The sequence below is a fragment of the Takifugu rubripes genome, unplaced genomic scaffold (assembly GCF_901000725.2).
Source record: "Takifugu rubripes unplaced genomic scaffold, fTakRub1.2, whole genome shotgun sequence".
In the NCBI taxonomy this organism is placed as follows: domain Eukaryota; kingdom Metazoa; phylum Chordata; class Actinopteri; order Tetraodontiformes; family Tetraodontidae; genus Takifugu; species Takifugu rubripes.
The window spans coordinates 79,129-105,680 of record NW_021821636.1 but is presented as its reverse complement, the minus strand read 5'-3'; the positions used below and the strand labels follow the sequence as shown (position 1 = coordinate 105,680).

The 26,552-nt window shown below is 43.7% G+C and overlaps 4 protein-coding genes across 5 annotated transcripts; 3 read left to right on the top strand and 1 right to left on the bottom strand.

The window, feature by feature from the left end:
- The first annotated feature begins 2,167 nt into the window (after positions 1 to 2,167).
- LOC115246496 (thyrotroph embryonic factor-like) lies at positions 2,168 to 6,132 on the top strand. Its single transcript, XM_029832195.1, has 4 exons — positions 2,168 to 3,298; positions 3,899 to 4,472; positions 5,188 to 5,404; positions 5,513 to 6,132. Exons 1-4 carry the CDS (start codon positions 3,163 to 3,165, stop codon positions 5,726 to 5,728), a joined length of 1,143 nt encoding a protein of 380 aa, XP_029688055.1. The 5' UTR covers positions 2,168 to 3,162; the 3' UTR covers positions 5,729 to 6,132.
- Positions 6,133 to 12,521: 6,389 nt separating this feature from the next.
- On the bottom strand, positions 12,522 to 13,853 carry LOC115248473 (protein Tob2-like). Its single transcript, XM_029832228.1, has 2 exons — positions 13,237 to 13,853; positions 12,522 to 13,111 (listed from the first exon to the last, which is right to left on the bottom strand). The coding sequence occupies exons 1-2, from the start codon at positions 13,768 to 13,770 to the stop codon at positions 12,566 to 12,568; spliced, it is 1,080 nt and encodes a 359-aa protein (XP_029688088.1). The 5' UTR covers positions 13,771 to 13,853; the 3' UTR covers positions 12,522 to 12,565.
- Positions 13,854 to 19,870: 6,017 nt separating this feature from the next.
- LOC115248471 (DNA-directed RNA polymerase III subunit RPC8-like) lies at positions 19,871 to 22,180 on the top strand. The gene is made up of 6 exons (XM_029832225.1): positions 19,871 to 20,184; positions 20,284 to 20,380; positions 20,793 to 20,879; positions 21,139 to 21,202; positions 21,282 to 21,519; positions 21,859 to 22,180. Exons 1-6 carry the CDS (start codon positions 20,074 to 20,076, stop codon positions 21,907 to 21,909), a joined length of 648 nt encoding a protein of 215 aa, XP_029688085.1. The 5' UTR covers positions 19,871 to 20,073; the 3' UTR covers positions 21,910 to 22,180.
- Positions 22,181 to 22,607: 427 nt separating this feature from the next.
- LOC101074219 (cold shock domain-containing protein C2-like) lies at positions 22,608 to 26,552 on the top strand. 2 transcript variants are annotated; one of them, XM_011617234.2, is made up of 4 exons: positions 22,608 to 22,849; positions 24,274 to 24,606; positions 24,726 to 24,848; positions 25,330 to 26,552. In XM_011617234.2, exons 2-4 carry the CDS (start codon positions 24,425 to 24,427, stop codon positions 25,490 to 25,492), a joined length of 468 nt encoding a protein of 155 aa, XP_011615536.2. In that variant the 5' UTR covers positions 22,608 to 22,849; positions 24,274 to 24,424; the 3' UTR covers positions 25,493 to 26,552. The 2 variants fall into 2 exon arrangements, with proteins under 2 accessions (XP_011615536.2, XP_011615535.2); XM_011617233.2 differs by having other exon boundaries at positions 24,271 to 24,606.

Here is a 26,552-nt window from a genome sequence, read left to right as displayed (position 1 = left end):
TTAGGAGAAAAGACTTAACTTATTTTGAGAAGTGTATAACGAGCTATAGAACGTAGCATAAATACGATCACTTCAGTATACATTTAATGGCTCGTCAGTCTGACATGCACTACTTGTACAAACCACCAGGTGGCGTGTCGACACGTTCCTCAAACCAACATCAGGTCCGCACGTGCAGCCGTGCGTGGAAAGATGTGCGCTGTTGTGAGCGGGGTTGTTGGCGTTTTGGTCGCTGGACCCCCCCTGCTCCGTCATTGGCTGTGACGTTTGAGTGACAGGCGCTCGGTCCAATAGCGTTACCCCACTGTGCCCGGAGGGGCGTGCTTCCAGTTCCTCATCCTAACCCAAGTTGTTTTGACACATGCAGGCATCCTCGTGATGTGACCTGTGTGCGAAGTTGTTCAAAAGTGACTGAAAAGACGACCAGACGGTTTTCAGACACGGTGTCGGGCTCATCTCTCCGTTTCGTAGCTCGTCCATCATGTCCGCAAACAAAACCCTGGGGGACAGGAGCGACATCCCTGATCTCCTTAAGTCTTTGGCAGACTATCCTTTCTCCTTCCCGGATTTTGAAGACGCTGGTAAGTTTAAAAAAACAAAAAGCTCAAATGAAACCTGTGGTAAAAGTACTTTTTGAACAGTTTTCTCATATTGTTTAGAAAGAGTGTGATATTATCTAAACAATGAAGGTTTATACAAACTGTTTGCTGATGAACTAATCGATGAAATAAGGCTTAGACTATTATGATTAAAACAATGCAGAAGACTATAACTTAAGTTAATCATTTGTAAAGCAAAAGAAGCCAGTATTATTTATTTAAGATATAGTGTGTTTTTAAAAGACAACTTGTAAAAGCTGCAAACCACTCAACAGTCTTCTTATAGTGCGATAGAATCCCAGACACAAGTTCTGTGATCAGTGCACAGATGATTGTACCTTGAATTTTTCCTTGGCCTCTTTGGTACTGACTCATCTAGTTATCTACTTTTTGTCAGCAGCCTGCTTAACCTACAGTCAAAACACAGCAGCGTGCAAACTGATGCAACAGGACTGAAATGTTCCCTGCTCAGGGTTTAATCTCGCAAGCTTCTATGTCGACTGTGTATCTCTTGTTTAATCTTAGTTATTCTATATCGTTCATGAAAGCAAAGTCAAACATGTCTGCACTTCCTTTTTGAAGATGTTTTCCCCCATACCAAAATGAGGAGGTGGGGTTAAAACTCGAAACAACTAGTTGGGTTGAGATCTTGTTAGACTTGCTTTCAGGTCAAGTGCTTAAAAGTGCCTTTGTTGTTTCTTCCTAGTTTTTTGTTTGTTTTTTAAGATATATATATATAGTTGTGGTTAACGACATTAAAAGAGCAATAAACACACATAACAGCAGTAACTGATACATGAAACACATCCATGCAGGCTTGTGGGCCGCAGGGATGTTCCTCTTTAATACGCTCCTGTCCAAACAGGACCTTCAAATGAGGTCAAACTACCACCACAATAATAGTGTAGCTGGGTCATCAACTGTATTTCTGATTTAAACAGTTAAATAAATCAATGAACTGTTATTTAAATGTGACTTTGACTGTCCTGCATTGTTGCAGTTCACACACTTAGTCAGTTCAGTGGTGATATGTCAAAGCTGGCTGAGAAGACACATCACCTGGCTGCACAACCAAGAAAGGTTTTAATGATCTGAGAGCTTTATCCTGACTAAATAGACTAAAAAACCCTTTTTTCTTGAAAATCGTACCCTTTAATCAGCATAGCAGTGGTTCAGGTGCAGAACGCTGATTATCTGTTTTCTAGTTGCACCCGGCAGTAATAATATGTGACACTGGCCCATGTTTGCTGCTTTTAGTTTAGTTGAGGTGAGGACTGATCGATTTACTGGTTCTCTACACTGTTTATTTACAGTCAGTGCACGTTTTGGACTCCACACAACGGGAAAACAACACCTTCCCACTGCTGCTGCAGCACCAAAACTGCCAGGCGCTTTCTCTCGGGTGTGTGTGTGTGTGTGTGTGGGGGGGGGTAATTAGTTGATGCAAATTTATTTGGGGGGGGATTAGTGGTGAACGTGTGGCGTATTTTGATTCGAACATTATGTTCCTGCGCACAGGAACTCGGCAGGAGTCGCACGCACCCTTGCGTGCAGCGGTACGGCGCGTGCACGGTAACGTGAGCGTCTGTCTTTTGTCGTACTACTGCCTGCGTACAATATCAAAACACATTTTCTGTACAAATAACTGGCAAAACGTGTCCCTAAATACGTGTTTGGGAGTCCACAATGATAATCGACACAATCACATTATACGGCGACGGACGCGACTGTTGGGAAGTCTAAATAAAATAGTTAGTTAACAATAACAATAATAGTTTACATTTTTAAGACGCCGTTGTTATCCTGAGTTGGAATGTTATTGATTTTAGTCTCGCGCAGCACTGTTCAAGAGTGGGCGTGCCGTGTGGTGGCTGGAGCTCGCCTTGACTCCCACGTGCTGTTTGTTCGAAACCACGCCCATCGACAGATTGTACTTTCACGTGAGTGGTGTGCGAGATCAGGCACGTGTATGTTCACGAGTATGTAGTCAAGGGAAGGACAGGAACGCGAAAGTCATTGTTCGAGCATCTTCCGCTGGATTTTTACAACATATTTGCCACGATAATGATTAATCATGGCTTTTATGTCAACCCACGACCATGTTTTAAAATGGACAAGAGTAGTATTTAATATTTCGACCTGATCTGAATTTCTTTCCTTTGTCTAGCAGTTACAGTCATACGATAAGTTTGTCTTTAGTTGTTTGATACGAAGGATTGATTGTATGTTTTTGTTTTATATTTTGTTTTAAACCGTGTCCTGGACTCTGCGAGCACAGAGCACCGTCATAAACATTCGTTGGGTGACACCGTCAACCAATCAGGTGCTTCCATCCCCGGGTGGGCGGGGCGTGCGGTTCATGAATATCCAATAAGCGTGCTGGCTGCGCTAAGAGAGCGAGGGGACATGGATCCTGTTTCCAAGCGCGTTAATACCGACACAAAACACCTCTGCATCGCTTAAACAAGTCTCGAAGACTATTTGCTTCTACCTTATTTTTTCTCGGTGGAGGGTATTTTTTTGCGGAAGGAAGATCGTTACGCTGCTCTTCGCCTGTGTTAAAATGTCTGTTAAAGCCGCGGTGACAGGAGCACTTCAGCCCAACGAAAACGCTGCTGCCCCTGCCTCGGAAAAGTCCTTTGTTTTGAAGAAAATAATGGACATTCCGCCTCCCAACATTCTGGAGGAGGGTGACGACGGTAAGACCAGAACGCTTTGTGGGTAGTTACGCCTAATGGATTAGTTGCGATTTTTGTCGCTTTGTTTGAAAATGCGCACGAGAACAAACACGCATCGATCGTGTTTAATGGGAACATTTGGCCTTTGGAATAATGACGCCAGGTTAGGACGGACTTGTCACATGTCGTGCAGAGCGCGCTTCATCCGAGGGTCGAAGGAAACCGAAAAGAACAATAAGTTCCAGTCCCACTGCTGCTGTCCATGCAGAGCAGGCAGAGTAGGAAGAAAGACCCATTCGTAGATTTTCCCTGATTCATCCGAATTTAGTTGTTATGCATGAAAAGCTCATGCAGCTTGTGGTTTACCGCAGATCTTCGAGTGTTCGTTCGCTTCCTCTGTTGGTCCCGGAGCCTCATTCTGCAGACAGAACATGAATATAATCTCTCACTTGCATTTCTACTCCTTTCGTCTGACAGATAGACCACAGCCCTTTCTGTCCACCCTGTCTCTCTCCATCCCGCCTGTGTTTGCGTGCACAAGTTTACATTTCAGTCGCAATGAGCTATCACTACATCAGTGCTAATATTTAAATACGCCCTGCTCGTCTCTTTTTCATGCAGAAATAGAGAAAGAGAAGTTGAGCTCGTCTGAAGATGTGGAAGGGGGCGGGGCTGCTGCACCCAGTACGGGTGGAGGCAGCGGTACTGGTGGAGTATCAGCCTCCTTAACCCCAGCAATTTGGGAGAAGACCATCCCCTATGATGGCGAGAACTTCCACTTGGAGTACATGGACCTGGATGAGTTCCTCCTGGAGAATGGCATCCCTGTTACCCTGGAGGAGGAGGAACAGCTGCAGAAATCTACAGCTGGCAAAGGAAAGTCCGTTCCCAAGGTTACTGCTTCAGCGGCCGCAAGTGCGATTACTACGACCGCCGCCGCCACTACTACGACCACTCCCCCTTCTGCTGCAGCCTCCGTCTCCGCCTCCGCCTCAACATCCTCTGAGTCCGCTGATTCTGCGGAGAGCTCCGATCCAGAGGGGTTGGTGATAGTTACGACTCTACAGCCGGCTAAACTGGAAGACGACGAAGATGAGGATGAGGAGGGACAAGAGGAAGACTCATTGTTAGAGGTGTCAAAGGAAGAAGTGGAAGTCAAAGAGAAGCAAACGGGTAAGAAAGGCTCATTTGACGTGTTTTAAGACTTCATAATTCGCCCCTTTCCGTAGATCCCTAAACAGCCTGTAATAGTCACTTAAAAACAGATTTCTACAGAAGCAGGCGCCTGGAGAAGCCCAACCTTTCACCCACGTGCGTGCAGTCACCCTCAGTCACACTGATCAGCCGTCTCTCGGGCTTGGTCTGATGTGAAGCAGTGTGGTTGGATTAATTTGGCCTCTGTTCCATTCGTCAAATCGCAAGCGATACAAGTTTTTGCTTTTTTTCTTTCACCTCGTGTAGCAGGTAAAATGTCCTGAATGGCACTAATGGCAGATGAGCCTGGTGTTCTGCTCGTTCCCATATGTGAAAATATGGTGGTTGAGCAAAACTGGATAAACTACACATTGAACAATCAAGTAAATACACAATTTAAACTGCCAACGAAGTGCTTGATGCGCTCTTTACCTGTGAATACTGAGCTCAATCAGCCCTGCTTCCTTCTGTTTTTGAGCAGTTATTTTTACTGTTCCACACCAGCCAAACGGTAGAATGTGGTTAAAATGCTGTTGTGTATGTGTTTTTGACCCTTGATGTGTATATGAGAATGTGTTTTTGACAAGAAATTGTGGTAACGTTGCAGTTTTTTTCTCTTTGACCCTTGGTAATAAACAAGTCGTGTCATTTAAAGAAGAGACTTGTGAAACGCTGGAAGAGTCGGTCCTGAGCTCAGGTTCCTGCCGCCCTTACAGTCGTAACTCTGAAGAACGCAACACTCCGTCCCCCATTGATCCAGAAGCCATTGAGGTGGACATCAATTTCCAGCCAGATCCCACAGACCTTGTTTTGTCCAGTGTCCCTGGGGGGGAGCTGTTCAACCCACGCAAGCACAAGTTTTCTGAGGACGAGCTGAAACCGCAGCCAATGATCAAGAAGGCCAAGAAAGTCTTTGTCCCAGATGACCAGAAGGTAGCCTGTTGTTCTATCATCAATGTGATCAATTATCATTATCAATTGTCAAGCAAACTAAATGGTTCTTTCACCTTCTCACCCTGTTCTCCGTTTGCGTTCTCCCAGGATGACAAATACTGGTCCAGGAGAAAGAAGAACAACGTGGCGGCCAAACGTTCTCGCGACGCACGAAGGCTGAAGGAGAACCAGATCACAGTGCGCGCCTCCTTCCTGGAACGGGAAAACGCTGCGCTGCGGCAGCAGGTGGCCGAGCTGCGGAAGGACTGCGGCCGCTGCAAGAACATCTTGGCCCGGTATGAGGCGAAATACGGCCCACTGTAAGAGATCCTGAAAAAAGAAGTATCCAACAGCCTATTCATGAGACATCAGAGCAGAACTCCCTTCCCAGCAGAATTTAACACGGACACAAACACTAAGGGAACCTAAATTTGCACTGTTTGCTGACCTCCAGTCCATGTGTCAAGCTTTGAGTTTTGGATACACGCTGGTAGGCAGTGAGGCATGATGGGAGCGGTGGTCACAGGAAGGCCTGTGGAGAGCGCCTGGCTCCTACACTTGGACAGATGAGAGGTGACGGAGGGGGGGCACGATCGTCCCAGGAAAGCACCATCCACCTCTAGACAGTTTACAGGCTCAGAGCAGACAGGTGCAAAAGATTTGTCGGCTTCTAATAAAGAAAATAACCATTTTGATCACTGCACAGCACTTCTCAGTGGACCAAAGCACGAGTAAGTTGTCGGCTTCCTTTTTTTTTTTTTTTTTCTCGCCGTCCCTCACTTTTCCTCGTGTCGTGTACTTGCAATGGTGTCGTGTCTGTGCTTCCTTTTAATTCAGTCTCGCTTCGGCTCAGACGACGGTTGTTGATGCACTTGTGACCGGGGCAGATGATTGCGTGGATGCCGGTTCGGGGGGTGTTGCCTCTTCCACGTTGAAGAGAAAGGACGCAAAGGTCTCGGATCAAAGGGGGGAGAAACACACAAGAGCGTTATTTGTGTGAAAAAGTCAAAGTTCTTCCTTTTTAACCCCACTTGCACGTCTCTGTGCACACAAACACTTAATTGTTTATATATAGTCTCCTTGCACCAGATGTTGTGTGTGTGTGTGTGAGACAGTGTGTTACTCCAGTTTTGCAGTTTTTTCTTTAAACAAATAGAGGAAAGCAAAGATTGTTGGTGGTGGCAGCTGTTGACACTGTTTACCACAGTTCTAATGGGAGGACTTGGTAGCCTCGTTAGGGGAAATAATATGCATGGTCCACGTTATAAAGCTACGCACTTCCCTTTTGTCTACTAACCTCAGATCAGCTTCCAGAGCCTCACTTATTTTTCTTTTGCAAGGATGTTTTGCTAACGGTGGTAGAGCAGGTTGCTTTTAATTAAGGACCCGTGTGTGATGATCTCCAGGGCCCTCGGGACGGAGGGGGTATGGTTCCAACGTAGGGATGTTTATTTTTACTGCACACTGCAGGCAGAGGGTGGCTAGAGCCTTCGTTCTGCCATCGTGCATGTGACGGCTGGTTATTATCAGTTTTGTACTATCAGCAGGCCCAAAGTCGACTGCTTTCGAAACTTGTACATAAACGTCTCGCGGTCTTTATTCCCGGAGACTCTAACTGTGCTTTTATTAACCCAATAGTATACTTATATTTGCCAAATAGTCAGTGCTGTATTTATCCTGACGATGATAACACATCTGTTGATTATGATGTATAACAATATGCCAGATGATTCTAATTCTTTCGAGGAACAATACTTCTAATGAAACCAATGCAGGGAATTCAAAGGGTAAACTGTGCTTTTTTTTTTTGACATTTGTGTTGACAGATTTGTTTAATTTTTTTCTCTATATGTGTGCAGTATGTGTTTGAACACAGGGGACAGGGCACACTCATACTTTACCTCATCAAACTCCTCCTGTTTCTAATGGGTCGCCGTTGAGCAGGGCTACAAAAACAATGGTTGAAATCGAGAGAGCACACGAGCAGCTTGGTTCTCTTTCCTTTTTCTTGGCAAAACCTTGAATCCCTTTGCCAAAGCAACCGAGTTTGTATCTGAATTAGTAAAACACACCATTGAAGACTGTTATGGGACTATATCTCAAGTGTCTTTGGCTGACGCAGACTTTTGCGATCAGTCGGCTTGTGCTCATCATCGCCGTGCTCTTGAAAAAGAAAATAAATGTGGCAATAATAATCTATTATGTAATGCTTGGTTTATTGTTTTGTTTTCAGTGACAGTCGTTGTAAAAATATCCTACGATGTGCTAAATAGAAATGCCCCAAAGTCCATTTGTGCTTCCATTTCAGATCCTCTGTATTCTGGGATCCCAGTGCATGAAACCCAGTAACCTGTTTGTTTTTTTGCATATTCTACACCAAGTGTACTTAACGTCTGTGATCCATCAATGAAAACGCGTATTGAGCTGGGCGGCTCGGTGGTGCATTGAAAAACATTGTCAGAGGAAGCGATGAAACGCTGCTGCTCTGACGTGGACGCCGCCTGCGCATTAGCGCCACCTATCTTTGTGCAGCAGTTACTTAATTGTGGGCGAGTCAGCTGCAACGAGCATGGTTGGATCACTGTGGATTGTTTGGCATTGAAGATCGATCTATATCTAGATGCACTGGCTTATGGGGGAGGTTGTGTTTTTAAAGTCTTCTTTTGGAATTTCTTGATTGTTTTGCAATGAACTTTGCATGGATCAGACATGAATCACCTTTATACACAAATGCAGTCGATTCAATGTAAAATCTTTGATTTATTTCAACTAAATTGAAGAGTGAAGGTACAGGCCTTTATTTTAAAAAGAAAATAGTGTAATTATTTGCAGTACTGCACACAAAATGTAGCAATCTCTTTTTATGCACATTGACATTCAGTTTGAAATTGTTGTAGAAATTTAAAAATCTTAACAGCAGCTACAGATGTGTTTCACTAATAGACACACTTGGGAACCACTGCTGTAGAAATGGCAGCTTTTTATCTTTGGGATGGTCTTATTATTAAAAACAAAACAAAACTGAAAAGCAGATTTGAGGTATCCATGTGTCGCAGGAGTACATTGTTGGATGCTCGTCATAGAAACGAATACATTCAGTGTCTACGTCATGAAAAAAACTGCAGCCTGCAGGTGGCACACGTGAACGTTGTTTCTGTGCCTGAAGATGGTGCAAATTACTATCGGAGGGTCTAAACTGCTGTCAGGAAATGTTGGCGCTTGACATGAGCGTAGCTATGACAAGTTCGGAAGGGTATTTAAAAAAAAATCTATAGAAAATATTTTTGTAAATGTCTTCTTGTGGTGATTTGCTTTCATTTCTTTTGTTATAAACATGTATTTCCAGTGTCCTGGACCATGTATAGGATACATGCAAATGACGTAATATGTCCTAAACTGTATCTTGTATCATGCATATGAAATAAATTAAACTTAATCACATGTCGTTTTTGACTTGACTCACTGACATGCAGCAGCATCGCCAAGGGGACGTCGAATCAGATTTAAAAGGAGAAAACGTTCACAAATGAACATGTCCTCTTCTCAAATAAATGCACGTGCACATCCAACATGTGCCTTATTGATGGCCGTCCCATTGTTGCCTCTCACTCATCTGTATTCCAGAGTAGGAGACATTGCGTAATGATATCGAGAGTGGTGTTGCGTAACAGCAGCAGCATCAGAAAGCTCGTGTGTGTGTGTGTGTGTGTGAGAAATGGAGAAGAGCGCTGTAAGGGAGGGGCTTGAGGAATCTGTATGGAAAGGATGATGCGGTTGTAAAGATGGAGGGAGGAGGGGCAGACAATATGGTGAGGGGATGGATGGGGGGGAAAGATGGATGCAGCTGCCAAGGCAGGGAGCTGGAAGGCTGAGATGGAGACGTGCACGGGAGCCGAGGAGAAGCCCAGCCATGCATGTTAATGTCACATCACTGCACGTTAGGAGCCCGAGGCCCGAACACGAGCGAGCTCAAGCCGAGCAGGAGGCTCCGCGGACGGTGATGAAATCCAGAGTAACACCTATCCAGATGGATCCAGCGAGTATCCCGCAACTCCGATTTGAGGATCTCATCCGTGCTTTAAATTATTGATCAAACGTTACCCGGGTTTGTTTTCTGCCATGTGTACCAGCCACCCGTTCAGTCAACCAGGCCGACACAATTACTTTATTTTCCATGCATCTTTTTTTTTGCCAGTCATGTTTTCTTTTATTATAAACTTAAAAAAAGAATCCAATACAATAAGAAACTGCAGTAGTAACTCCCCATTCCTGGGGCAGCACAGAAAACAGGTCATTGCATTTCAGTAGTGAAAGATTCATTAAACATCTACAGGGAATACAGGTCAGATACAAAATCTGGAATGGGGGGGGTAATAATACAGGCAGGAGAAAGCACTATAATATATAGATCTGAAATTTTAATTCTCTATTTTACCCTTCAAGGTTACATCTAAAAAAGAAAAAAATATGACAATGAAATATTCCAAAGTGCAAAAATGAAAGTCACGCTATAAGCAAAGGACATCGTGATGCACCCCCGATGGAAAAAGAGCCAGACACCAATTCCTTCATGTAAAATGTGCGCCAACATTCATGTTTAAAGAATCTAGTTTGTTTGCATTCCCATAAAATTAAACAAGCCTCGTTTGTCGGAGTTATTTGGGCATTTCTGCAATTTAAAAAATAAAAAAGGGAAGAAAAAAAAAAAAGAATATTAATGTGGCAAAGCCAGTTCAAACAGAGTTGATCACATTCACGAGAACACACTTCCTTTTCCCTTCCAAACCATCTAGAAACACTGTCTCCCAGTTAGGAAATACATAGAATTTCTTTTCCACCCCAGGATGCAGAGAGGTAGAGGACCCCCTTGAATTCTTCAGGGTTATTTAAGTATGGCAGAAGACTGGAGAGGTGAGGATCTGTGAGCACAGACAGGCTGGGGTATGGCTATAGCATCACCGGCTGGCTGGCCTATGAGTGAGGAAGTAAGGAGGGATCGCTTTGATTTAACTGGAACATAAGAGGGAAATCGTTTGAATGTACTTAATATAAACCTAAACATTTGGGGGGGGTGTAGTGGGAATAAAAATAGCCTTCAATGTAGAGATATTTTTGGTTTGGATATGCTGCCGACGTCAGACTGCCTTGGAACACAGTGAAAAGCAATCGGCCATCTTTTCCTACACAATCCCACTGTAAACATTCACATCTTGAATTCTTAATCTGACTTGAAGGATGGATACATTTACCCGTCTTATTAGACAAATGCTGTACACAGTACAATACACATTCAATGTTATATTCTGTACATCTTTAATTTTGTCTCAATTTGCATATATTTATGTTTTTATCTGGAAAAATAACCTCAGCACGTAAGAAACTAAAGAAAGAATCTGAACACACCTTTTTTATATATACACATATTCATTTGTTTGCATTTGCGATCATTTGCAAAAACAAAAATATAGAAATATTGCAAATAAATTACAAGATTAGAAATGTAACTTCCCCTTACAATCGTAACATTTGAAGAGATTTGAACTTCCCACCCATTCCCTTTAAATAGAAAAGAAAATCTGCATGCGTATGACAAAGAGTCACATTGCAAAAAGGTCCTTGTTTCATCTTGTACAAAAACTTATGGGTACAAGTCTAGAAAACATTCAGATAACCAGAAAAGATGGGCAAGATCTCCTCGCAGCTCGACGAAGCCAGATGCAAATAAAGCTCCAGTTTGAAGCTCTAAAGCTTTTCATGACTGGTGAAAATTATGCACGGTTACCAAATGAAGCACAGAAGAACGGGACGCGTCTGTGGGAGGAACACGACAGAGGTGGAACAAGGCTGGATAGCTCAAATCAACATTTTGGGGTTAATTTACACTAGATTTTAGAACCAGTCAGCCAACCAGGCTGGTAAACGGATGATCAGGGATGTGACAAATACGAAGACGATACAACCTTGTCTGCTGTCAAAAGTGGTGAGCGAACGGTGCGACTATTTGGCTTCAGTACCAGGTAAACGCCTCAGAATCGTGCTTTGGGTTCTAAAGCGTCGCCGTGTGAGCCCACGCAGCCGCGATGTCACATGGGCAACAAACCTTTTGTGCTGCTTCTCCTCCTCAATTCGTTCCCTTCGCCCTTGCCTTCCCTCCTCTCCGTGCAGAGAACACCTCTCCTTCCAAGGGAACGTCGCGCAATCACGCCAGCTCTATCCCATCCCCCTCGCCCATGTCTCCTCCTGTTCACCTTCACACACACACACACACACACACACACACCTGACAGCAACCGTTAGCCTGTGCGCACGTGCATCATTCATGTGTACGTTTTTTTTTTTTTTTTAAACTGAAACCCCTCTAGTGCCCAAGAGACGTATTTGAGGTATCAGCATATATCTGCGTCTAAAAATACAAAGAGTGGACTGAAATTCGCATTGGCTGAGATTTTGCCCGACCTTCCCAGCAGCGAGTTCTACTGACAAGTATGATACATTCCTCTCCCGTCGCTCCCCGAGCACCATGATGCTCCACTTCTGCTCCCACTTAAACCCGTGTCATATATAATACTCATTCCAACAGACCATAAATGACAAAAAAAGGACAATGGCAGCGTCGAGGTGTGCCCAAGTTCTTTTCAAGGGTACGGGCCCTACCGGGCAAACAAGGATTCACTCAAGCGTGGTAAGCAAAAAAATAAAGGAGTGATGAAGAGAGGGGCGACACAGACACAGCAGAGAGAAGCCCTGTTTGAGTACTTGTGGCAAGTAGGCAGAGCAGATTGCAGAGCAAAATGCTGAGCGTTCCACAGCCAGCGTTCTCTGCAGGACTTGGCGAGGACCTTTTTCACAGCGTGACAGTGCAGAATGAGTCAGTACTCTAGATTGGGGTCAATAAAAATACAAAAAAAGTTCAAAATTTTAACGTCAATCTTTTAAAACAAAAGAAAAAACACATTGAAATTACGACCCACCCACCCCGTCTTTAGAACGCGTGGACAAAAAGGTATCTGTAGCTGTGAAGCAACAATCACACGAACCATTTAGTGAACATGTTATTTTTAGACTGTACTAAACTGTCTTAATTTCTGTTAATATTAGAGCAAATTGTTAGAAAACTGAATCTGATAACGTTCAACCGCGCAGCTCCTGACAGATGCAGGCTCAGTTAGCCAGCACAACAGGCTGGAAGGACTGGCTAGGGTATTGCAGGTTGTAGCTTCCTAAACCCTCCACAAATGGAGACTTCTCCATGTAGGCGATCCCGCCGTTGTTGCCAATAATACCCACGTTCTGGGCCGGAGGAGGGCTGGAGAAGGGGTCAAAGGTTGAATGGGTGCCAACATTGAGGGGAGGTTGGAACGGGCTGGACTGATGGTGTATGGGCTGGGCGTCATCGAAGAAGAGCGACCCCGGGGATCCTGGGTAGACAAACTCTTTGGCATTGGGGGAGAGCTGACTGGCGATGGGGCCTCCAAGGGAGTGCAAGGAGAGGGACAGAGGTTTGTGCTTAAGCGGTTCTGGAGCCGAGATGGTGGTGGGTGAGCGGGAGAGCATCCTCTGGGTAGGTGGTAAGACGGTGGCAGTGCTCGCTGCTGACACAGCCCCGCTACACTTCTTCATTTTGGTCGAGCCAAACTTTGTGGCGGCAAAGGTGGCGGTCGTGAAGGTGATCGGTTGAGGACGGGCAGTGGGAAGAGCAGGAGGCTGCTGTGGGGAGGGCAGGAAAGGAATCCGCTGCTGGGAGAAGGGGTAGAGGTGTTGGAGGAGTGGGTGGCCGGGTCTGGGGGTGTGCTGGAGCTGGGGTAGCTGAAGAGTCCAGGGCAGGGCTGTGCAGAAAGAGGCGTGGGAGAGCTAGAGAGTGAGGGCATGAGGGCAGGAGCTACCTGGTTTCCGATGGGTACAAACACCTGAGCATCTGGGTTGAAGCATAGACCCTTTGCCTCTTCGGCTTCTGGGTCTCCTTTCCCTTCCCTGATCATACCCTCGACCCGGTCACCATCACAGCCCATGACTGGAGGATCCTCCAGGTACAGAACCTTCACTGCCCCCTTCTCGCCAATCTGGTAAGACACCTCAAAAGGGTCGATCCACACACTCAGCTCTGCTGGGACATTTGCACGCACTTCCTCCGTGTCCAGTCCACTTCTTTTGGCGGCCAGCTCCACCACAGGGTCCCTCTGTGCTCCCAGGTGAATGCAGCGGAAAGCAGAACCCCTGAGAGGTGCTTCCGGGTACCAATGGCCCACAAACCGAGACACCAAAATCTTCTCCAACTCCTCACCAAACAGGTCGGCTCGGCGTCGAGGCAGTTTGTTGTACAGGTAGGACACGATAAAGTTGAGGGCCACCTTAACCTCGAGATGCATGGCGCCGCTGCGGATTGAGACGGTATTGAAAGCGAGGCGATGCGACAGGGAGCTTTTTCTCTGGCTTAGTGTAAAGTGTGTGATTCCCTAGTGTCACCATGGTAAAGGCACCTCTACGTTGCTGGCAGCGGGTTGTTGGCTCTTTATTTCCACAAATAAAAGTGTCTGGTCCTGACTGCGAAGAAAAACAGAAGAAAGACGTTCAACAGGAAGGATTTTTATTATCAGCATGCACACAAAAAGAATAGGCGGGTAATTTAGGATGTAAGAATATAGCAATGCTAATGTTATGCTAGTCCAGATCACGAGGGTTTAATGGCACAATGATTCACTCATCACCTAAATTGGTCAAGAAAATAAACAGGTGAACATTACAAGCCTCCGAGTCACCTGCAAATATGCCAGAACAGCAAAGTCATACAAGACCCTCCTCTGTCAGCCTCTAACATCCGCATATCCTCTAACATCTAACATACTCTTTTTCCCACTTGCAAATGAAGCTACACGTGCCGGATGAAGAGCGGCGAGAACAAGGCCTTCAAGATGTTGGCTGCTGCCGCATATGTGAAAAGGGTGAGATTGGGGGATAAAACTGGGTGTGATGGAATGGGCCTCACGGGCTCATGAGAGCAAACCCCCTCACGCTCCACTGTTGACGTGTTGTTTAATGGTCATCACCTCGTCAGAGTCAGCCCGGCACAAACGGCAGCGGCTATTTAAGAAGAAACAAGATACCCGAGACCCAAGTTCATCTTGTGCAAATGGTCGCTGTATAACTCCACTAAATCTTGTCACAGTCTGGGATAAAAATAACAATTGATGTTTAGAAACGGTAATGTGTCCGTCTGATGCACGGCTTGAACTATTATGATTCATTTTTAAGGCCTGTTGTGCAAATAAAGGTGGAATCCATTAGGCCCGTTTCCTTTTTTGTTTACAGACTCATTTTCCCTGCTGCAAATGCACCAAAAACATCCTCTACGTGTGGGATTTTATCTATTCCAGGTCAGACAAGAATAACGATCGTAACAACATGAAAACGGAGACCCTCCGGGAGAGAGGCCGGTTTTAGCTTTCAGGTGAGAAAAACCCAGCAGAGCGTCCGCATCACGAATCTTCTTTGACACATTTGAGAAGGAAAGAGATGCACAATGATCAGATGTGCAACAGTGACGGTGGGCTGCAAGAGACTGAAGAACTCCTTCTGTTTTTATGGACAAAAACAAGCTGGGATGAAGAGGGGGCAGGAGCTACTTGGAGATTCCTGCCATAGGTCAGCAAATGGCATTGGAACAGTGACAACACGTTCATCTGAAATTAGTTGAAGAATCCCTAATGACAAACAATTAAATCATAATTATATACACAGTAGTTGAAAGCTTGAAGCCTAAGTATATACATGTATAAACCCCCCCGCTCTCCACAACCCGTGGCAACATAAACATCTTCAAACGTAAAATGGACGCAAAAAAATAAATAATCGTGACTCCTGACAAAAGACAAATTGTGCCGTTTGGTCAATGGCGTGCTCCGACAAAAACAAAGGCTTAATTCATTATTCATTAGAGTCGGCGCATTAGAAACAATACAACAGAAAACACACACAAAACAAGAAGACGTCAACATACAGCATCGCGCTCTTGATCACCCGCGATCGATCATCTGTGCACAGATGAGTGGATTTCATTAATTCAGCAGCCGTTTCATTACTCACCCCGTTGTGATGCTTCTCCTGGGCTGCTGCGTTTGTCAGAAAAAACCCGACTCCAAGGCGCACAGTTGCTGACAGCTTTATTTATTTATTTGCCTCTTTTAGGGTTTTTTCCCTCTTTAATAATAGACTTATTTCCAAAAGGCCAAACGCTCCCAGCCGCAGGATCCCGCTGACACTTGGCGCGGAGGAGCCGGAGAAACTTTACTGTTTGACAACCCGGCGTATTTATACGCCGTGAGTCGCCTACACGCCCATGATAACAGGGACTACTTTCCTCATCTTCTTCTAAAATAGACGCTTTTATTTTGATGTTTTCCTTCGCACATCTTCAAACCTAGGCGCGCCGCCGGCTTCAGCGACGGATTCATTTGAATATAGCAACAGGACAGTCGTGTAATTTCTGCATTATCCTTTTCGAGGAAAGAACAAGCACAAAAATGTGCAAGTGCAGATTTTATGCTTATTAGCGGCGGGTTCTATTTTAAATAGCGGATGGACATTTGTAGTCCTATTCTGTCGTTAGGCATTGTGCTAAAAATACAAGAGGTTCTAGCAACAGAGTTTCTATTGGCTACGATCAGGGAGGACCCTCTGATTATTGGACTGCAGCAGGCTTCAGCGGACAACGGAACCTACGACGCAGCAAAGGCTTTTGGGAAATGGTGTTTTTCTTTTTAAACAACAACAGATTAGAATTAAAGTGAAATTTTGACTTTGTGTTTGTTGGCATCCGCGCATTTAGGCTTAGCTTAGTATTTATTAGATAATGCTAGTAACAGTTAATGCTATTTTTCAGATACTATTAACATTTATCAGATCTCAGAAATAATATTTATGCCATTAAATCACTGATTGTGCTTTACTGCACTTTTAAATATACAACAAGCAGCACTAACACTAGTACTACTAAGAAACTTTTATATACCTAATCATATTTTACATACACAGGCATGCAAAGGTTTGGGTTACAAGTGACACCTGTTTATATTTTAAACAAAAATGTGTATAACTTATAGTTTTGCCTTTAACATTGTTAAATTAACAGAGAAGGAAGAGGGCCTACAGCCATAGTTTGGGCCCTCTGCATAGTCCCCAGTAGCAACTCCATGGCAAGTGTCACAGCTTTTAAATGCTTTTTGTGGGGAGCCAAGAGTCTTTCATTTCTTGTTTGAGGTATTTTTCTCTCTTTCTTCCTAACAAAAGTGTTCCACTTCTGTTAGATTCCTGGGCCACCTTGCCTCCACTGGTGTTTTGAGCTCTAACCACATATTTTCAATGGTGTTTGGGTCAAGAGAGCGTGATGGTCATGGCAAAACATTCAGTCACTTGATCCATCAAGTACTTTGTGTGTTTAGGATCATTATTCATTTGTAGAAGTCAACCTCTTTTTTGTGTTTGCTCAAAGACTTTATTGGAATTTCAATTAATCCAGTCTTCCCTGTTAAAAGTTCCCCTTGTAATTGGCTGACACTCGACCCCAAGCCTGATGGATCCACACCATTTCTGACCAACGTGACCAAACTTTTTGCAAACTGAACATTTTAGGTTGACATTATAATAACATTCTGAAACTTAAATTACTTTTGTTTACGATATGGATCTTTGGGAATTATTTACCATTAACCATTCCTTATTCTACTGTTGCTTATAATGGCTAAAAAACAAAACCTATCCTGCAGTATACCAGTGTTATGTATTTCCTCATTACCATGTCAGAGAATTCCAGCACAATTGAGCTTTTCACAAACCACTTTTTGTTGTTTTAAGTTGTCAGATGAAAACTTCAACAATGCTAAAGAAAGTGTAAAAAAAAAAAAGAAAAATTGTTGATTCCCCTAACGCATGAGCAGGTGGAGGTGTGGTTAGTATAGGTTAACAAATGTCACATGATCTGTTGAAACTGTCACCAATTTTTAGGTTGAACACAATGAATTTCCACTGAATCGCCATAATAAGTGGCAGAGTTATTGACTTTCCTCATCTCTATTTGTGTAAAAGTTTCCATTCCACAAAGGTTTTGCATTTTGAGGAACCGTAGATTCTTGGTCAGCAAGTGTGACTTGAATGTGAAATTTAAACACTTTAAAAGACAAGATTTTTTGTTAAACATCATGTGCCCAGCAGTTAAACAACGTAGCCAAAATAGACTATTCTTTTTCCCCCTTTAATTCTTGGGAACATTTGCACCAGTGCTGCTTTCAAAACAATGTTTGAACTCTCCCAACATTGTATTCCTTTGATGTATAATTTAACTACCTTTCTACGGGATATTTATTACATAACTGCTTATATAATGTTTTAGCCCTAAACTACAGGAACCTTTGTTAAGTTTTAGGGTAACTTGATGCTGTTTCCTCTGGTCTCACGGGCCAAAGAAGATGACTTGACTCTGCAGCCTTCGGCGCCAAGGTCACGGCAGCCATGAGTTGCTTGGAGTCTAACTCTTGCATTAATTATGAGAACATGCATGAGTATATCTGCATTGTAAGCAGATGCCCTTGTCAGACATACTGAAATGATTAGAATCCTGTCAAAATGTTGATTGGTTCCATATGGCTCATGAGGGTAAATCTGTGTTTGCATCTTAAATTTTTAAACATGTCTTGCTTTGAATTGTCGCTTATTTCAGTGGGTTACATAATTCCTTCTAATATAGCACTGCAAAATATCTTTGTATACAACTGGATAAAACATTGATCTGAAAGACTGTAGACACTGAGTTCCTTTATCTGCACTGTCAGTCTCGGAAGTTGCTTCACTTTGTCAGAGAAAATTGAACCTGGTCACCTGATGACCCTGCAGGGCTGGACAAAAAGTGTGGGCCTAGACCACATCAAGAGCATTTTTCTGTTTTGGTGTCACAAAACCTGAACCTTTGTCAGTTCTTATTACAGGAAGTGAACATTGCAGTGTATAAACTGCTGCTGCCAAATAATGGGATTGGCTTCTGGAAACCAGGATAGGGCAAAGTACAACACAGAAATCTACATTCAATCAAAAAAATTTGCTTTGCCTATACTTTATACACATTACTCAGGGCTTCACGTGCACCAAAATGAGATCCAAGAATTTTCCTTCAATTTTTAATCACTCAGGCTTCTGTGGATGTTTTTCTTTCTTTGACTTTGGAGTTAAGTTGCAGAAATCTGCTTTAACCTGTCTATAATAATCTATTTAATGTTGGCCCTCCAGTCACAACAGGGGAGCCAGAACACCTACCAGGACTCCTCCTGAAAGCAGCTCAGTCAAGGTTCCACATTTTAATTCCAACACATAAACGTGTAATCTCCAATGAAGAGTGGTCCAGTTGGCTGACATTTATGACTTATCTTGAGTTTATGCTGTTTAGATGAAAGGGAGGCCAGTGAACAGTAGAAACGACCTGGATGACATGGGGATCCTAAGTAAGTACGCAGTAAGTGGAAGGCTACAAGTTAAAACTGCATCAAGCGGTGGCGCCCTCTATTGGCCGTAAAGAAGAAATGATTGTTATGTGAGTAGAAGGGAAGGAGCCAATCAATTATGTAAAATAAGTAAATAAAAACTGTTTTGCTTCTTCACAACGGAGCAAACGTACAACACAAACCAAGAGAAAGAGTAAAATGGCCCCACTGACTGGAAATCAGATGGATTACATTATTAGATTAATATTACAGTGTTTTTAAAGTTAATCAAGTTTAATTTAGAGAAAGGGATGCATGGGTAAATATGATGCGCAACAGAATGGATACTGACGTTAGTTACATTAATCTAGTCCATAACAAAATCAAAAACGGCCGGAAAAGAATGTTAAACAAGTGTAAATCTCCCGTGTTTGTCATCTTTAATCATCAGCCATTAAAAATGTGCCTATAATGTTTGATTTTTTGGAGGGTTTTGATCTTTGCAAGTATCGTAAAATGATTTAACCACCCGTTACACATAATTGCACATTTCGAAAAGCCTGTTAGTGTTGAAAAACATTTGATTTGACATAAATATCAAGCTTAACTGTAAAGCTAGAAAATTTCATGAAAACACTGCGTGAAGGCATGCGTGTTGTTTCATTTCATTTCCAACTGCGCTCGGATTAAGCAACTCTTTATTAACTTGTGCATTAACATTTCCTTCAAGAATATGAGAAACTTTGGTTCAGTACAAATATTTTTTAAATCAGTTCCGAAAACACTGCATATTTACAGAGATGTCAAAGGGAAGTAAATGAAAATTGGCGACTGCTATCATTTATTTTATGCCATTTATTCATGCTTTTAGCCAGATATGGAATTAATCATTCGAACGTTTTCTTAAGTGATTCGATGCTTTATTTACTTTTCTCTACAGGTGATAACTACAAGCGAACGGGCAGTATTGTGCCTTTTAAATTTTACGACATGTCGCGAAAGACTGTTGTCGTAAATGAGTTCTTAAAGACTTTTCGGCAGTATTGTCACCCGCATAGTTTCTTCGTTGTAAATGGTTTATGAAAGGGGAAAATTGAAAATGCTTTTCACGTCTTCGCTGTTGTGAAATGCAAGAAATGCCCTTAAAGGGGCGATTAATCCAACAGTAGTGATTGTGCGGGTGGAAGCGAGGATCAGGCCGGCGGCATGTTTGTGTTGGTGGAGATGGTCGATACCGTCCGGATCCCTCCGTGGGACTTCCAGAGACCGCTCAATGAAGCCATAGCCGAGGAACTGAACAAGAAACTGGCCAACAAGGTTTGCATCCCAATGCCAAAAGTTATCTATTAAGTCTGGTAGTGTCGTAATCTGACCCTGAAAAATGTGAATTTGTCAATTGTTGAACTATCGCCTCAGGTCGTCTACAACGTGGGCTTGTGCATCTGCTTGTATGACGTCACAAAACTGGAGGATTCCTACATATTCCCAGGAGACGGTGCTTCTCACACCAAAGGTCTGATGGAAGCAACTACCTATAATAGGTGCTAAAGTTATGGAGCTTTAAGAACTTCTGCAAGAATTTTAAATTTGTTCTCATAAATGTCTCTATACTTGGAACTGGAATCCTCTGACACGTTTGTAAAGTTTAGGAGCAAGTTAATTTTCATAATCACATGAAATCTAACAGCAAAGAGTTACCATAGTTTTTTTTCTTTGCTTATGATCTTATTTAAATGTAGCTTTAGGGGATTTGTTACATCTGCACATTTTGTAAACAGTTTTGTTTTCTCAAAAAGTAATTGTTTTTAATTGATAGCAGATATATAGCAGATATATAATGTTGTGGCAGCTTGTTATTTGGTTATTCCAGAGATTGATTATAGTTATTCCATGAACCACTAATGTGTTCCACTCTTTCTTTTCAGTGCATTTCCGGTATGTTGTTTTTCACCCTTTTCTTGAGGAGATCCTGACTGGCAAGATCAAGTACTGCAGCCAAGAGGGAGTTCATGGTAACGCCCTGACTGTTGTCTAGAGATGTAAAATATCTGTGTTGGTCGTCATTCATCCAGGTCACAGTTATCCCAAGCGTGTTTCACTGACCAACTGGAGTTGGATATGGTTCTTGAATGCACTAGTACATCTAGAAATGTACTTTCTCGTTATAGAACGAGTCATTCTAAACATTTAGTGGTTTGAAAAGGAAATCAAGGTGTTGTGTATTTACTTCTATTTTAACGAATGAATATGTGACAACGGTCTCTTTCACAGTGACGATGGGTTTCTTTGATGACATTCTCATTCCACCAGAGTCACTTCAGCAGCCTGCAAAATTGTATCCTGCCAACACATATTTTATGGCAGAAGTTTAAAAAAAGAAAAAACCACGACGTCATCCTTAACCACAGCTGCAGCGATGAAGCAGAGCAAGTTTGGGTTTGGGAGTATGAGACAGACGAAGGAGCGCACGACTTGTACATGGACCAAGGGGAGGAGATACGCTTCCGAGTGACGGATGAAGTGTTTGTGGATACGTCACCCACGGGCCCGTCTGCTGCTGAGAAGGAGGCGCCAGCCCAGCCAGGACAGGCGACAACCTCCGCGCCGAAGGAGGAGAACAAGGAGAAGAAGGAGGCACCGTACACTCTGATAGTAAGAACATAATTCATGTGTGACATGTTTGACTCTGTTAAAGGTGCACATTTTCACACACACATAAGGATAATATCAAGTTTAGAGACTGTGGTCCAGGAGCCACTTTTGTGTAGTTGTTGTGCACCACTCCTGTGTACACAATAATACGATGGGTGCAACTGAAAATGGGGGGAGGAAAAAGCATCCAAGCTGAACCGCAATCACATAGCAGCACTTTGAGAGTCACCAACATCTGAGTTCACCCAAAACAGCTTCTCCTATCGAGTTTTGTTTTCTGCTTGTTCTGTACAAAAATAACAACCACAAAAACACATGCTGTTTTTTTCCCTCCCCCAGGGGACCATCTGTGAACCGGGCCTGGGGCTACTGTCATGGTGGAACAATTAAAACTGAGAAATGTGCCGGTTCTAAACAAATACTGACGCAGACTATCAGAGAAACTGAAGCAACCAATCCAGAACTCTGCTGTGGTGATGCAACTTCTGTCACAACAGCGCTCTTTACATTTTGGGACTGAACATGTCAGCACTTGTGTACATGATAATACACCGTTTTCCCTGACAACACCGTGATAATGCTGCATTTGGCAAATGTTGAGTTGAAAGGTGTGAAATTTTGTTTTTCCATTCATAATAAAATATACTATTGAAAAAAAAAACCGACTTGGACAAATAAGTACAACGATCAGAAGAGGAGGTCAGGTATCGACAACAGCATTTCTGAGTCTCCTCACCTTCAATGGCTGTAACATCTGTCTGGGCAGATGTGATGTGTTGGTTTGTGATTATAGGAAGCAGGGATTAGAATAAATCCTACAGTTTGGAGGGCAGCGAAGGTCTCGCTCTAATGGATGTGGAACAGATTCTGTTGCACTTTATGTACATTTAGTAGCTGCCCAGAAGTCAACTTGGCTCTGGCAACGTTTGCTGCAGGAATCTTGGGCTCAGATCAGGGTGGAATTATATAAATGAGCACTGACTCACAGGAAACAGCTCATCGCAAGTGCAGATTGTGTAATGAAGCAGATCTGAGGATTTAGATCAGTTTAAGCGACGTTGAGTTGGGGGGGAAGTCAATGACTTTATTGTCATTTTGCAACAACGCATCGCTTGTTGGGAGCAGCGGGCGCTTCCCCCGGTGACACTCATCACAAGCGTTGAAGGACGACGTCTGCGCGCACACGCACGCACGCGACCGCATCACAGCTGCGCTCTCTCGACGGGCTCTGCGTGGACTTATTTATTTATCTCTTCATTATATAACGCGTAGCGGCTTTAGAGACGCGGACGTTCACACGCCGACCGCCGCGCTGGCGCACCAGAACCAGGTGAGTCCCGATTCTGACAACATTCACGCGTCGCGGCGTCTGCGGGGGGTGCGGGACAGCCCGTCTTTGTTTTTAAGGGGTCGGGACATTGTAGTATTGTTTGCTTTGCATGGCAGCGTGTGCGCTAAACAAAAGAGACACGCTTTAATTACGCGTGCACGTGATCGACTCGGGTTCAAATTCGTGAAATCGTCCCTTTGTCCATTTGACGCGATTTTGGAGCATCAACAGGGGATATTGGTCCAGTTGTGATCCGATTTATTTACATTCAGGTTCCGATTGAGCTGATGGCATGTGGACTTTCCCTGCGGTGTCCAAGCTGGAAAAGTTACTTCCTAAACAGTAAATGGACACATTGTGCCTTCCTTTATGATGACCTGACCATAGGAAGCATTTAAATCTCCCCGCAACACCGTTCCTGTAAACACACATTTTTAAAAAAAATTCACTTAATTTAATTGTATTTGCTGTGATTATGTCATTGCTACTGTCTTTCAACGCAGTCGGGGCGTTGTTGAACGTGATGTTATGGCAGCACTATGTGCCTGTAGGATGTAATCATTCCACCGGGAACACGTCATTGACGTCACGAACGCACCACTGAAGGCGGTGGTCTGCAGCCCCTCTGACGTCACGCTGCGTGCGGAGGCTCCAGCTTTCCCCGCATCAGCGTGGGCGGAGGAGTGGGCCTAGAAAATACATCACACACGGGATTTAACTGGGGAGTTCCGAGAGAGAGCAGTGTAGGAGACTGCAGCTGCACACGAAACACGATTGATACATATTTAAATTCAGTGAAACGTTAATCGGTGCACCGTAGTAATGTATAGATTTAGAGATTAGCCTCGCAGATTGGACGCAGATTTACAGAATACAACCTGCGCTTAAAGGCAACTCCATTTATTTGACATCACAAAATTACTTTTCATCTCATGAGATGTGCACTCTGTAAAACTCACTTGCGTCACAGCTCGTCTGGCAGGTGGAGGGAAACAATACTGGTCTGCTGGAGGCGATCCAATATGGATGTTTAGAAATGGATGAGGTGTCGATTTTAGTTTATCATTAAACATTTGCCATTAAAGTCGTTTTTCAATTATAATTTTGTTATGATTATGATTTACTAATGTTTTTCATGCTTAAATTTTTTATTTCCGTGCTGGTATTCAGCCAGTAGCTGCAAGTGTAGCATCAATATACAGTATATATTCTTATATACATGCTAAAGGTCATATTATATCTTATACTTTTAATATGTTTTGATGAAAGTGAGGACAGTTCTGCCATGAAATGACCAACCACAATGAAAGGCACTAAATATAATATTCTACTCCCAAACCTTTAATATTTAAAGCTCCTGAATGCAACATATTTAGCTGTGTTGAACCGTCCTGTTGCCTCTGTGGCCCCTCCCTTCACAGCAGGTCCCTCCTGACAGACTTGAAGTGACAGCGCTGACCTCGATATATCTGCTCAGGCCGCGTCCCACGCATCAGCCAACGCACGCTCCGGCGGAGTTTGGCCTCAGGAGGCAACCGAAGTACCTGGCACTGCGTCCATCCTTGTCGTGGCATCATGGCGGACCCTAGCCTCACGTCGCCTTCGGGGACGCCACTGCGCTCCCCCGACACCTCTCTCACCCTCTCCTTTCCCTTCCTGAGGGAGAGAAGCCGAGTGTGGGAAGATGGAAAAGAGCAGCAGCTGCCCAGAGATCTGCCAAGTCCATTACCAACCAAACGCACGCGCACCTACTCAGCGTAAGTCCATGTGGTTGGTTTGTGCTTGAATAGAGCAGCGCATCTCCATCTGCAGTAACTACTGAGGTAATCTCCTGCTTCCTGGATCAATGTCCACACTTTTCTGTCCTTGTCTGCAGAACGGTGCGCGCTCACTCAGGTCCAGTGTTCAAGGGGGTGTGTAAGAACTTCTCGAGATCACAAGGTCACGGCTTCATCCGACCCTCCAACAGCGGCGAGGACATCTTTGTTCATATCTCAGAGTGAGCGGCGTTTCACACAGAGGGGAAGATATCTGGGGGGCGCAGGCGTCATCTCTGAGTTCATTCAACACGTCACGATTTAAATGTGGAAACGGGAAATCAGAGACGATTCTCCTGTGAAGGTCGTCCAAGATGATTCAGTTAGCTCCATCGTGACTGGAACTCAGGCTTGGTTTGTAGGCAGTGAGTGGATCATTATCACCACTGTGTCTGTATAACGAGAGCTCAAGGTTAAAGGTCACTGCCTAAATTTTAGCTGGAGCTTAAAGAGCAGATATGGAGAGAAACGTTTCAGTTGTTTTTTCTTAAATTATTGGTTTGGCTTTCAGGAACTGAACAAAATAACTTCCCTCTTTCCCAGAGCTTAATGTCGTTAATTGTGGCTGCACCTTTAAAAAAAAACCCATCAAGCATGTGATCGCTTTTTCTCATAGGAACATTTAGAATCTTGACTCAGCGCACGTTGTGATTTCTCCTTCAGCATCGAGGGGGAGTATGTTCCGGTGGAGGGAGACGAGGTCACGTATAAGGTGAGCCGGATCCCGCCCAAGAACCTGAAGGTGCAGGCGGTGGAGGTGAAGATCACACATCTGAACCCAGGGACGAAACACGAGACCTGGTCCGGCCAGATCATCAGCTCGTAGACCTGAGCACCGCAGGGTGTCCGTCAAAGGGCCAGTGGACATTCTGTGCTAAACTGTGGAGGCCTACTAAACTGTTTTCAGTCATTGTTGTGTCACTGAAGAACGTGCCGTGCATGTACCTGTTTTCTGACGTATTGTTTTATTTTTTTTGTTTTTTGGGGGGGGGGCACTGTCATCTGAGGAAGGTGAGATTTGGAAAACTGGAAGAGGTCACTGACCTCCTACTCAGCAGCTGTATAAACCACGAAACATTCGGAAGACTTCGAACACAAATGTAATGGTCAAGCAGACTGAGGCGAGTCAGCAGAGGGCAGTTTCACTTCCTCTCTTTCACCAGTTTCAAAATGAGGCTGGTGACAAAAGAGGTTCAGGAGACGTGTTTTTCCTGTTTTCCCATCAGGTGCCACCTTTAGAAATAGCAGTAAACGGCAGTGTAAATGTTACATTTAAAAGTCATATCGAACCTCTAACTCACCCCTCAAAATCTCCATATTATCGATGTTTGAGAAAAAGCCAAGTTGTCCCTTCATTCCTCCTTTTGGTTTTGAAACATGATGGAAAATAGAGAAATAGAGAAAACAACAAGAGGCCGAAAGAAGAGAATGAATGTGAGTCGAAGGTTAGAGAGACTAAAACAGGCCTCAGATTAGAGCATTTCAACAATCCCATCGATAACAAAGCATTTCAGCACCGTTACTGTGAAGCACACAGCCTGGGATGTGTTGATTGTTATTATTTGACGGTAATGTCCCAGAATTACCATGTCTCTTCAGATTAAACTCCATCATCTGAGTTTGCAGTCAAAGAATAGAACTGTGAATAAGTTGTTCTTCTTTCCGAACATCTCTGCAAGGGTTTTTCTGGATTTGTTGTTTTTGTCCACTTTTCAAAGCATGTGTGACCCATTGTTTCTAAATCTTAGTGAGTGCGTTAGTTACCAGTCCCATATTCAGTTTATTGTTCAACAGAAGTGAAACTTTCTGTCTGTCTCAGTCTTTCTCGCTCTCTTTCTCCGTGATTGACTTTTTAGAAATTAAAGTTTATTTTGCTGAACATTAAA

What these genes read in the sequence shown, in the direction of transcription:
- LOC115246496 (XM_029832195.1), top strand. Translation starts at nt 3,163, where the DNA reads ATGTCTGTTAAAGCCGCGGTGACAGGAGCACTTCAGCCCAACGAAAAC. An exon ending in AAGAAAGGCTCATTTGACGT is followed by an intron (nt 4,473 to 5,187) that starts GTTTTAAGACTT and finishes CCGCCCTTACAG; the next exon opens with TCGTAACTCTGAAGAACGCA. An exon ending in TTGTCCCAGATGACCAGAAG is followed by an intron (nt 5,405 to 5,512) that starts GTAGCCTGTTGT and finishes GCGTTCTCCCAG; the next exon opens with GATGACAAATACTGGTCCAG.
- LOC115248473 (XM_029832228.1), bottom strand. Translation starts at nt 13,770, where the DNA reads ATGCATCTCGAGGTTAAGGTGGCCCTCAACTTTATCGTGTCCTACCTG. An exon ending in GCTCTCCCACGCCTCTTTCT is followed by an intron (nt 13,112 to 13,236) that starts GCACAGCCCTGC and finishes CCCTCCCCACAG; the next exon opens with CAGCCTCCTGCTCTTCCCAC.
- LOC115248471 (XM_029832225.1), top strand. Translation starts at nt 20,074, where the DNA reads ATGTTTGTGTTGGTGGAGATGGTCGATACCGTCCGGATCCCTCCGTGG. An exon ending in CGGTGCTTCTCACACCAAAG is followed by an intron (nt 20,381 to 20,792) that starts GTCTGATGGAAG and finishes CTTTCTTTTCAG; the next exon opens with TGCATTTCCGGTATGTTGTT. An exon ending in AGGCACCGTACACTCTGATA is followed by an intron (nt 21,520 to 21,858) that starts GTAAGAACATAA and finishes TCCCTCCCCCAG; the next exon opens with GGGACCATCTGTGAACCGGG.
- LOC101074219 (XM_011617234.2), top strand. Translation starts at nt 24,425, where the DNA reads ATGGCGGACCCTAGCCTCACGTCGCCTTCGGGGACGCCACTGCGCTCC. An exon ending in CGCACGCGCACCTACTCAGC is followed by an intron (nt 24,607 to 24,725) that starts GTAAGTCCATGT and finishes CCTTGTCTGCAG; the next exon opens with AACGGTGCGCGCTCACTCAG. An exon ending in ATCTTTGTTCATATCTCAGA is followed by an intron (nt 24,849 to 25,329) that starts GTGAGCGGCGTT and finishes TTTCTCCTTCAG; the next exon opens with CATCGAGGGGGAGTATGTTC.